At 43.1% G+C, this 12,741-nt stretch overlaps 1 protein-coding gene across 1 annotated transcript in view; it reads right to left on the reverse strand.

The window, feature by feature from the left end:
* haspin (histone H3 associated protein kinase) overlaps positions 1-12,741 on the reverse strand; it is a 79,572-nt gene that overhangs the window by 15,814 nt on the left and 51,017 nt on the right. The window contains exons 9-12 of the mRNA XM_038791549.1: positions 10,154-10,216; positions 7,864-7,955; positions 5,246-5,325; positions 5,079-5,167 (exon numbers count right to left, since the gene is read on the reverse strand). Of these exons, the coding sequence (XP_038647477.1) occupies positions 5,079-5,167; positions 5,246-5,325; positions 7,864-7,955; positions 10,154-10,216 (324 nt within the window). The remainder of the gene's footprint in view (positions 1-5,078; positions 5,168-5,245; positions 5,326-7,863; positions 7,956-10,153; positions 10,217-12,741) is intronic.

Below are 12,741 nucleotides of genomic sequence, written 5' to 3' on the forward strand. Positions count from 1 at the left end.
AAGGTGACAGTCTGTCGCTCGTCAGTGGTGATGGCGCTCATGCAGAAAAAAAGTTGTAAAGTTTCGACGTACTGGACCCAATCATCTGAGTCAGCGTCAAAAGGCTCAAAGTTACCTATGTATGCCATGCCTGCCAGCTGGAGAACAGCCTCCTGAGATAGTTGAAACAGGGTGTGAGGCCTCTTGCTGCTTATTGCAGCTCCATCCCATCCTCGTCGCCAGTGTGGTAAATGGAGGCAAAGCTGATAGGGTACAACTCACTTCATCCCACTAGTCACAACAATCACTCCACTCCCGCAAGGTCTCCTTCCCCGAACTGCTTCTCGGTCGGGGTTTATATTCTGTGAGGAGCTCTTCCAATTAGGAGGAAGCTCTGCACCCTAGTCATCTGAGTAGCTCATACTCGGAGGTGTAGGAGGGAAAGCGGATGCTATACAAACTCTGTCCCTGTAGGAGGTCGTAATACCAACATTCCATTACACTTCAGACATAGACTGCTTTGCTCATGGTTTTATGGGCAAATGAACAAACCAACTGCCCATATTTCACAAGCATTTATTTTATTACATCTCCCTTGAAGAGACAGCTTAAACACAGATACTAACAGGGCTCCAGTACCTGCCAAATGTGGCTTAAACAATTCATAGAATCCCTATAGTGCAGAAGGAGGCCATTCAGACCATCAAGTTTAAATCCAACTCTCTGAAAGAGCACCCCATTTAGTCCTGCGTCTCCACCCCATTCCTGTACCCCACCTAACCTTTTGGACAGAAAGGGCAATTTAGTATGACCAAACTATCTAAGCTGCATATCTTTGGATGGTGGGAGTAAACCGGCGCGCCAGGAGGAAACCCACGCAAACATGGGGAGAATGTGCAAACAGCAGAGAGATAGTCACCACTCAAAACGGAGTTAAACCAGGTTCCTGGCGCTGAGGCAGCAGTGTTAATCACTGTGCCACCCAAATTTAAGGAGGTTATACCAGCTAAACATGAGACTGCCCTCACCTGAGGAAAGGTTTCCCAGGAGGACATAATAATTAGGAACAGGAGTGGACCACAAGGTCTGTCAAGTCTGCTCCACCATTCAATATCATAGCTGATCTACTTCACCTCGAATTTCCCACCCACTCCCCATGAGACCAAATATCTCCATCTTCACCTTAATATATTCAATAAAGGAGCATCCACAACTCTCAAAAATCTCAAAGATTCACAATCATTTAGTGAAGAAATGCCTCTGCATCTCAGTCCTGAACAACGGAGGCTGTGCCCCCATGTTCTAAGTTTTGCAGCTATGGTAAACAGCCTCGTGTCTACCCCGTCAATCTCCTTTGGCATCTTGTACGCTTCAATAAGATCACATCTCATTCAAAAGCCAGATAATGGAGAACAAATATACCGAGTCTCCCATCATAGGGCAGCTATCACATCCCAGGGATCAATCTGGTGAACATTCACTTTAGAGTTATAGGTGTTTACAGCATGGATACAGGCCCTTTGGCCGAGCTTGTCCATGCCGCCCAGTTTCTAACACTAAGCTAGTCCCACTTGCCCGCATTTGGCCCATATCCCTCTATACCACACTGCCCATGTAACTGTCTAACTGCTTCTTAAAGGACAAAATTGTACCCGCCAATACCACGGCCTGTATCAGCCAATTCCAGTTGCTCACCACCCTGTGTGAAGAAATTTCCCCTTTGGTCTCTTTTGTATCTTCCCCCTCTCACCTTAAACCTATGCCCTCTAGTTCTAGACTCCTCTACCCTTGGAAAATGATGTTGACTATCTACTTTATCTATGCTCCTCATTATTTTATAGACCTCTGCACGATCACCCCTAAGCCTCCTACGCTCCAGGGAAAAAAGTCCCAGCCTATCCAGCCTCAGATCATCAAGTCCTGGAAGCATCCTCGTAAATCTCTTCTACACTCTTTCTAGTTTAATAATATTCTTCCTATAATAGGGTTACCAGAACTGAACATAGTATTCCATGTGTGGTCTTTCCAATGTCTTGTACAACTTCAACGTGACATCCCAACTTCTGCATTCAATATTCTTACCAATAAAACCTAGCATGCTGAATGCCTTCTTCACCATCCTGTCCACCTGCGACTCCACCTTCAAGGAGCTATGAACCTGCACCCCTAGATCTCTTTCTTCTGTAACTCTCCCCAACTCCCTACCATTAACTGAGCAGATCCTACCCCAATTTGATCCAATAAAAATGCACCACCTCATATTTATCCAAATTAAACACCATCTGCCATTCATCGGTCCACTGGCCCAATTGGCCAAGATCTTGTTGCAATCTTATATAACCTTCTTCACTATCCACAATGCCACAAATCTTGGTGTAATCTGCAAACTTACTAACCATGCCTCCTACATTCTCAAATCTCTGAGGAACACCACTGGTCACAGGTCTCCAGTTTGAAAACCCCCCCAAAACCACCCTTTGGCTTTGGTCACCAAGCCAATTTTATATCTAATTGGCTACCTCGCCTTGGATTCTGAGAGATTTAACCTTTTGCAACAACCTACCATGCGGTACCTTGTTAAAGGCCTTGCTAAAGTCCATGTAGACAATGTCGATCGCACTGCCCTCATCCACCTTCTTGGTTACCCCTTCAAAAAACTCAATCAAATTCATGAGACATGACTTTCTGCTTACAAAGCCATGCTGACTTTCCCCAATTAGCCCTTGCCTGTCTAAACACCTGTAGATCCTGTCCCTCAGAATACCTTCTAATAATTTACCCACTACAGAAGTAAAGCTTACCAGTCTGTAGTTCCCAGGCTTATCCCTACAACTCTTCTTAAACAAGGGCACAACATTTGCTACCCTCCAATCTTCAGGCACCTCTCCTGTGGCTATCGTGGTTTCAAATATCTCAGCTAAGGGGCCGGCAATTTCCTCCCGAGCCTCCCACAACGTCCAGGGATACATTTCATCAGGTCCTGGGGATTTATCTATCTTGATGCACTTTAAGACTTCCAGCACCTCCTTCCCTATAACATGTGCACTCCTCACGACATCACTTTTTATTTTCCCAATTTCCCTAACATTCATAGCTTTCTCAACAATAAATACCCACGAGAAATATTAATTTAGGACCTCTGTCCATCCCTTGTGGATTCGCACACAGATGACCTTGTTTACCCTTAAGAGGCCCTATCCTCTCCCTAGTTATTCTTTTGTCCTTTATGTATCTGTAAAAGATCTTTGGATTTTCCTTTGCCGTATCTGCCAAGACAATCTCATGTTCCCTTTTTTGCCCTTCTGATTTTTCTCTTAACTCTATTCAGACAACCCCTATACTCTTCAAGGGATCCACTTGATCCCAGCTGCCTATGCATGTCATATGCTTCCTTCTTCCTTTTCACCATAGCTCTAATATCCCGAGTCAACCAGCCTTACCCTTCATTCTAAGAGGAACCCTGAACCCTAATGGACACCATTTTGAAAGACTCCCATTTACCAGCTGTCCCCTTTCCTGCAAATAGGCTCCCAATCAACTTTTGAAAGTTCCTGCCTAATACCATCGAAATTGGCCTTGCCCCAATTTAGAATTTTAGCTTTTGGGTCAGAACTATCATTCTCCATAGCTACTTTAAAACTAATGGAATTATGGTCACTGGACCCAAAGTGATCCCTCATTAACACTTCCATCATCTACCCTTCCTTATTCCTCAAGATGAGGTCAAGTTTTGCCTCCTCTCTAGTTGGGCCATCCACATATTGAATGAGGAATTCTTCCCGAATACACTCGACAATTTCTCTCCAGCCAAACCCCTAGTGCTATGGCTGTTCCAGTTAATGTTGGGGAAGTTAAATTCCCTAATATTAAAACCCTATTTTTCTGGCAGCTACCTGTAATCTCCTTACATATTTGCTTCTCAATTTCCCGCTGACTATCAAAGTGATCTCACCCTTCTTATTTTTCAATTCAGCCCATATAGACTCAGTGCGCAAACCCTTGGATATAGCCTCTCTCTGTACTGCCGTGATGTTGCCTCTAACCAAAAATGCAACATGTCCTCCCCTCCTGGTCTATCTTTCCAACAGCATCTGTACCCCGGAACATTGAGCTGCCAGTCCTGCCCTTCCTTTAGCCATGATTCTGTAATACCTATAATATCCCAGTCCCATGTATCTATCCATGCCCAGAGTTCATCGGCCTTGACCATTAGGCCTCTTGCACTTTTCTCCTTACTAACTTTTGTTTCTATCCCCTCTTTATTACCCTCTGACTTCCTGCATCGGTTCCCATCCCCCTGCCAAATTTGTTTTTACGACCTCCTGTGCAAGTATATCTTTCCTTAAATACGGAGTTAAAAAAAGGGGTACATTAAATATTGAACAGATCCCTGAAAACGGCAATAATATAAATGCAAATTACTGCAGATGCTGGAATCTGAAACAAAAACAGAAAATACTGGACAATATCAGCAGGTTTGGCGACATCTGTGAAGAGAGAGAAGAGAGCTAACATTTTGAGTCTGGATGACACTTTGACAAAGCAGGAGAGAAGTGGAAATAGGGTCAGATTTATACTACGTGGTGAGGGGTGTGGAGTGGTGGGGCTGGATAGGGAGCCGGCGATAGGTAGAGATTGACAAAAATGTCGTAGACAGAAAGACAAAAGGAATGTAAATGGGGGTGACCAAGACTAAGAAGGGTGCTGATAGTGGCATATAAAGAGATTGGAATGTTGAATGGCAGAACAAAGGCGGGTGGTATGTCAAAGGGCAACTGGGAACAGTTGGCCCAAGTGGGGTGGGGAGAGGAGGGGGACAATGGTGAGGGAAAAATAGATCAATGGAAGCAAGGAAAATAAATTGATAGAAATAAAAAAATAGGATGAAGGTGGAGAGAGTTCACAGTCTGAGAAAATGGCAAGCTCTATACTCACTGGTATCTTCCTATTTTATTCCATTACATATGACTACACCTCAAAAAGTATTTTCTTAGTTGTAAAGCTGCTGAGACATTTAGTAGTTTGTACAGTTCTATATAGCTGAAAGTGTTTCTTTGTTTATGCAAAGGACATTGAAAGATTCTGCTTTCCTCCCTTACCTGTGTTCAAAATGTAAAGCATTTTCAGCCACAGCCAATGACGCAGTCACTTGCTGTAGTATACTTCTTGCTACTTCAAGGGAAGGTATCTGTAGAAACAGTTTGATTTAATACACTTGATAGAAAGATAAGAACTGTACTCACCAGAAAACAATTAAAATACTTACCTTTGTACTCATGCTTTCTAGATCACAACCGCCATATTCAAATTCAAAAATGATGTAAAGTTGCTCATTGTGCAATTCATCTAATAAAAAGAAAATATGTTTTACCGGGACGCTGTTCAGCAATGTCAATCATCTGGGAATGTTACAAAACAATTAACCGTTGAGCTATAATCAATCAACAATTGCTATATTTAAGTTGCAATTTATATGTAGCTTATTTCATAAAAATAACAAAAAAAAGTTTGAATTTGAAACTGGAAAGACAGAATGTTGCTATGTCTCCAATTATTCTCAATTCACATTATTCTGCTGAACGTTCAAAGGGTGTTTCTTTAGCAATGAGCTTCCTCAAAGCTATTTAATTTGTCAAGAATACTTTGAAATTTTTTAATTACTTTCTCAGAGTTACAAAGCCAGAGCTCAGAGTGTGGACAGGGACAAACCCCGAATCCAGCTCCTTGCCTGCTCCAAAAAACAATTCAAATTGAATCCAATCCATGGTCCCCACAAGAGAGACATACAGATCCAGGCATTACACCTGACCTCCCGCTCATCTTAGCCAAAAGGCCGAGAAGCAATTATACTTTTGGCTAGTCAGACAAATCACTTTGGGAAAGGTAATGAGACTAGTGATAATAAACCCATAAAGAAAATAGGCTAATTCACTTTAGGCTACAAATATTTGCACGGTGGCACAATGGTTAGCACTGCCGCCTCATGGTACCAAGGAAACCCAGGTTCAATCCCAGCCCCGGGTCACTGTCCGTGTGAAGTTGGCACATTCTCCCAGTGTCTGCGGGGTCTCACTCGCACAACCCAAAGATGTGCAGGATAGGTAAACTGGCCATGCTAAATTGCTCCTTAATTGGAAAAAAAAAAGAATTGGGTACTTTAAATTAAAACTATATATATTATTGTTAAGCTACAAATACTTTTTAAAAAAAATAACTGTCTGCTCGTTTGTCCAATCGCAACAAAACTAAAAATAGAGGGAAACCTACCCCATTAAATCATTGGTGACATAGCACGTTGATATAATTATGCTCCACAAAATATCAATGAAAAGAGAATAATTAAATGTGAAATGGAACCCCTAAAATGAGAGAATGGTGAGTTCTTAGAAATTGACAGGGGATGTGGAGTAGAGTAGTATTAGGCATCAGTATTTGTTGGAGAACGGTTAATTCCTGAATTGACTAAAATTTACACATTATAATAAATAAAGCAAAGCATTAGAGATGCCAGTTAAGCCAATGAGTCCAAACTATAAGGTCTTGAGTGATGTGTTGGGTATGCTGGGTCTGAGAGGACTGCGTTTACTGCAGCAGTGAGAGAGACAGGCTTCCCACACTTGGAGAAATGAAACTCTATTTTATTGAACTACCAACTGTTAAACATACTTTAACTGTGGGTTGACACTATGCCGAGTTGACTGGAGACCCGAGGCTAACCTGACCAGACTATCTTACTACCACATGGTGGATGTTCGTGTTGTTGCTCACGGGCTCTGGCTGTCTCAGAGGCTGTATCCCAAGAGAGCGGGAAAACTAGTGCCCCCTGGCTTTATAGTGGCTGTGTCCTGTCTGGTGATTGGCTGCTGTGTTCTGTGTGTTCATTGGTCATCCTGTGTGTCAATCAATGTCTGTCTGTGCACCATCATATACTTGTGTGTATATTATGACATTGAGAGAAATGGGTGCTAGGCATTCAATAGAGCAGCAAGCAGTTCAAGAGAAATTTTGAAATTAAACTAATAATTCCTATTTTAGGTGATTAGAAATTTTTGGTTAGATTTTGTCCTGAAAACAATGTTGCGCTTAAAGCACACATCATATCCAGGATGCCAGCAGCAGCCCTCAGCTAATATCTCAGGAAGGTGGGCTGATTCTGGACCAGCAGCATCCCTCAGGAATAATGAGAGCACACTAAATCAAGGTTTAAAAGAAAAAAAATTGCTTACCTGTTTTGCAATGGCCACTCACTAGGTAAAATTCACAACAAAGAAACCTGTGCGAACCCTGGTGCCTGCCCTTCTCAGAATATCACAACTTCCAAGAGGGATCCTAAAGCAGATGTCAGGCCTCAGTAAAACAGAACCCAGTGCCCTTTTTAAACAGCCTGCAGGGGCATCAATATTTCAGACGTTTTTGAAGTATAGAACGACACCATGAAATTGATGCATCTGGCCCCTGCACTGCATCCATTTTGGAATGAACTAATTTCTCTCCTAATGATTCTGATCAATCTTTAGTACTCTGGTAACGTTGGAAAAGAAAATTGGTATTTCTCAAAGGACAGAATCAATAAGTGGCATGGAAGAGGAATCCATGCTATAATAGAAGCACCTCGTACTTAGGAAAACGTTGGTACAATTAACTGAATGAACTTTGCTTGCTCTGTATTTTGCTATGCTTTCATAAATGGCATGCAAGAAATCACAACATTCCCTACTCAACTTGGTTCTCATTTTCTTGCTGCAAGTATACCACAAACATCAACGGTGGTTCCAAATTTTGGAAAGTGCATCTCAATTCTCTTAGTTGTGCTAGAAAAGAAATTTTTCAGGAACAGCAGACAAAATTTGTAACACCATAAACACAAGCTATTAATATTCTCACCTGGACGGTCATTTTCGGAAGTCTTGATTTGATGATACTTGTCCCAAGCTTTAAGTAAATCCACAGGGTAAGAATCTTTCACACAATGCACACTATAAATCAAGAATTTAATTTACTTCATGTGTTATTTAGTACAATTTAATTCAAAAATACATTGGAACAAAAGTACAAGGATAGAGACGAGAGACCTTTCTTTTAAAAATCGTGTGATGAAACTAAAGCTATTGCCAAAATACGTGCAATAATTAGGAACAGCAAGAGTCTTCAACCTTCAGGCTGCAGACGATTTAACGGATGCGATCTACCCGAATGGGAACAGAGTCCCATAACTAGCGGATTTTAGCCGTTGGTCCCTGCCGCTCGGGAGTGCCGAGAAAGCCCACGCTATTGAACGAGATTCCGTTCCCATTCGGATGGATCCAGGGCCTCAGCGGGGGACTCCCCAACGAGGCGGCACTTAGTCCCGTTTTCCGCTCGCCGGAACTTCTGATTGCAGAAGGAGATCGGGATGCCATTTAAAAATTAAATTTAAAATTAAGCGTCCTGATCGCTCAACTCCCTGTGGTGACCCTGAACCCCCAAAGCCCTAACTCACCTATAATGGGGTCCCCTCAGCCCCACCCCAGTGCAGGGCACCCCAGGTCCGATCCCACCACAGGAAGAATGCCAGCTTGGTACCTTGGCTTTGCCAGGTTGGCACCAGCTGGCAATGCCAGGCTACCACCCTGCCCAGAGGGAATGCACCTGAGAGCTTCCAATCCCCTGGAAAATCTCCACGAATGCTGGTCCATTTGGTCTCCATTTGTGAATACCGGCACTGAACGGCACTCACCCGACGTCTCCAAGGTGAAGGTGTTAGATCCCAACATTTTGGTTAGATCCTGGACGTGCATTTACAGTGAGACAAGCTGTCTTGCCCTAATATGCAGGTTCAATTCCCGGCTTAGGTCACTGTCTGTGCCATGTTTGCCTATTCTCCCAGTGTCTGCATGGGTTTCCTCTGGGTGCTCCAGTTTCCTCCCACAGTCCAAAGATATGCAGGTTCAGTGGATTGGCCGTGTTAAATTGCCCTTAGGTTAGGTGGGGTTACTGGGACAGGGTGGAGGTGTTAGTTTAAGGAGGGTGCTCTTTGCAAGAGCTGGTGCAAACATGATGGACCGAATGGCCTACTTCTGCACCGTAACTTCTATTATTCCACGATTTGCTAAAAAGTGATCCTCCCACAGTGGGCGGGATTCACATTGCGACATCTCGCAAGAATCATGTTAGATCTCACAAGGAGTGGCGAGCCAGGTAATTCCAGAAGAGGGATCTCCTGGCATCTACCGTCTGTGTCGTGCCACGCTACTTTTTGGGTCTAACACGGCTGGTAGATTGCGCCTAACCTCACTTTCATGGTCCAGGGAATAGGAGTGCCTTGGTGCTCTGAAATGGTATGATTGGCTCCAATCCTGCTGCTTTATCGCACCAAAACAAAATAGTGAATATTTGGGATTCAGATCACTCTGCTTTGGATCCCAATGACAGTTGCCACTTACATCTTTGAAGAGGATGCTGAACTGCTCTCAGTGTACTGGACTCCAGGAAATCTAGGTCTTGCCTTATTTTCATGTTATTCTAACAGAGTGGAGCTGGGCCAGAAAGCTGACAGAAGTGCAATGAAATTTCAGCACCAAAATATCTAAAATGTGCATATCAACACAAATAGCTATTGGCCATATTATTAAATGTGTGTACATCTGCTACGGAAAACAAAGGCATATTGGAACTACAAGAGCAAAATATAACTAATTTACACACACACAATTTCCAATTGGATCACTCTTTCAAATAGCCACCCTGAGCACAATGGACTCAATAGCCTCTGTGCAGTGAGATTCGATGATCAACCTGCCAGAAAAATTAATATTTTTCAGTTGTCCATTATTTTATGAAAATTAAGTACTTTTACAATTATTAAACCCTTGACAGAGACGTCATCAGGCATTAAGCAGTGAAAGAAGGCTAGCATTTAACCTCTAACAGTTAGCTTCAAAACCTTCAAACTCTGAACACCACCATTGTGATTTGTCAGATTCTTGCTCATTGCATTTTCAGTGTATTAATTTTGTTATCCAAAGGGAAGTTCTTTGAAAACTACTTAACAAAAGCAGTCAAAAAGATTGTGCCATCTTTTTGAAGTAACCATTTCAAAAATCATCAATATCATTAACTGATGTTAATGTTGGTGAGAAGTAATAACAGTATTTTGCAAAATTCAAATGAAAAATCCAGAGATAAGTGCACTTACGAATGTAAGGAAATAAATCCAATTGTGAAGTTTTCTCTTTCTTCACTCAGTTCACTTAGTTCCCTAAGGGAGAAATATTTTTCCATTAAGAATTACTGTTGTATGAAACGTTTAAAGAACAATTCAATTGAGCACTGGGTAGCGCGGTGCCATGCAGTCTAAAACCGATTAACAGCTCTGCTGTATGGATTTGAATCCAGGCTACCTGAACCCAATAGGAGGTTTTCTCTCGAATAATTAGAAACATATCTAGTGTAATGATTTTTGGCAGTGCCAATTCAATTTGTTTTTAAAATACATTTAGAGTATCCAATTCGTTATTTTCCAATTAAGGGGCAATTTAGCGTGGCCAATTCACCTAACCTGCACATCTTTTTGGGTTGTGCGGGTGAGACCCACGCAGGCACGGCGAGAATGTGCAAACTCCACACGGACAGTGTCCCAGGGGGGATCAAACTTGGGTCCTCAGAACAGGGAGGCAGCAGTGCTAACCACTGCACTACCATGCCACCCGTCAATTCAGTTCTAAGTGGACACAAAACACGGTTATGATTCAGCCGCAATTTGAATGCTTCAGCCAGAAAGGCCATAAGAAATATAAATTACTCTGGTACACTATGGCAGTCTCTTTACAAGGAAGACATTACAGGGTAGTCAGGCAGAATATAGTAGTGTTAATGGATACCATAGCCAGATAGGGAATTCAGATGTCGGTGACTGCATTTCTGATTAGCAATTTTTTTTTTTTTTTTTAAAAGAGCAATGATCACCACTGAACATGTAGGGCACAAGCTGTACCAGTAGTTACTTGGTAATTCAGAACTTGAATATTGCGGAAAACAGAAACATGTTGCCCAAGCTCTTCATCTTGCACTCATCAGGACAAAGACCATAAGACATAGGAGCAGAATTAGGCCACTCGGTCCATCGAGTCTGCACTGCCATTCAGTCATGGCCGATATTTTTTTCATCCCTATTCTCCTGCCTTTTCCCCATCCAGGGAACTACAGGCCAATGAGCCTTACGACAGTGGTAGGGAAATTACTGGAGGGAATTCTTCGAGACAGGATCTACTCCCATTTGGAAGCAAATGGACGTATTAGCGGGAGGCAGCACGGTTTTGAGAAGGGGACGTTGTGTCTCACTAATTTGATGGGAGTTATTTGAAGAGGTCACAAAGGTGATTGATGCAGGTAGGGCAGTGGATGTTGTCTATATAGGCTTCAGTAAGGCCTTTGACAAGGTTCCTCTTGGCAGACGGGTACAAAAGGTGAAGTCACAGGGGATCAGAGGTGAGCTGGCAAGATGGATACCGAACTGGCTAGGTCATAGAAGGCAGAGTGTAGCAATGGAAAGGTGCTTTTCTGATTGGAGGACTGTGACTAGTGGTGTTCCACAGGGATCAGTGCTGGGACCATTGCTGTTCGTAGTATATATAAATGATTTGGAGGAAAATGTAACTGGTCTGATTAGTACGTTTGCAGACGACACAAAAGGTTGGTGGAATTGCGGATAGCGATGAGGACTATCAGAGGATACGGCAGGATTTAGATCGTTTGGAGACTTGGACGGAGAGATGGCAGATGGAGTTTAATCCGGACAAATGTGAGGTAATGCATTTTGGAAGGTCTAATGCAGGTAGAAATTATACAGCGAATGGTAGAACCCTCAAGAGTATTGACAGTCAGAGAGATCTAGGTGTACAGGTCCATAGGTCACTGAATGGGGCAATACAGGTGGAGAAGGTCGTCAAGTAGGCATACAGCATGCTTGCCTTCATTGGCCGGGGCATTGAGTATAAGAATTGGCAAGTCATGTTGCAGCTGTATAGAACCTTAGTTAGGCCACACTTGGAGTATAGTGTTCAATTCTGATCACCACACTACCAGAAGGATGTGGAGGCTTTAGAGAGGGTGAAGAGATTTACCAGGATGTTGCCTGGTATGGAGGGCATTAGCTATGAGGAGCGGTTGAATAAACACGGTTTGTTCTCACTGGAACGACGGAGGTTGAGGGGCGACCTGATAGAGGTCTACAAAATTATGAGGGGCATAGACAAAGTGGATAGTCAGAGGCTTTTTCCCAGGGCAGAGGGGTCAATTACTAGGGTGCATCGGTTTAAGGTGTGAGGGGCAAGGTTTAGCGGAGATATACGAGGCAAGTGTTTTTTTTCACACAGAGGGTAGTGGGTGCCTGGAACTCGCTGCCGGAGGAGGTGGTGGAAGCAGGGACGATAGTGACATTTAAGGGGCATCTTGACATATACACGAATAGGGTGGGAATAGAGGGATACGGACCCAGGAAGTGTAGAATATTTTAGTTTAGATGGGCAGCATGGTCAGGCAGGCTTGGAGAGACGAAGGACCTGTTCCCGTGCTGTACTTCTTCTTTGTTCTAACCCCGGGTTCCCTTATTAACAAATGAACCTATCTATCTCTGTCTAAAGACACTCAGTGATTTGGCCTCCACAACTTCAACGGCAATGAGTTCCACAGATTCACCACCCTCTGGTTGAAGAAATTCCTCCTCATCTCAGTTTTACAGGACCATCCCTTCAGTCTGAGGCTGTGCGCTCAGGTTCTAGTCTC

The sequence above is a fragment of the Scyliorhinus canicula genome, chromosome 3, assembly GCF_902713615.1.
Source record: "Scyliorhinus canicula chromosome 3, sScyCan1.1, whole genome shotgun sequence".
NCBI lineage: Eukaryota > Metazoa > Chordata > Chondrichthyes > Carcharhiniformes > Scyliorhinidae > Scyliorhinus > Scyliorhinus canicula.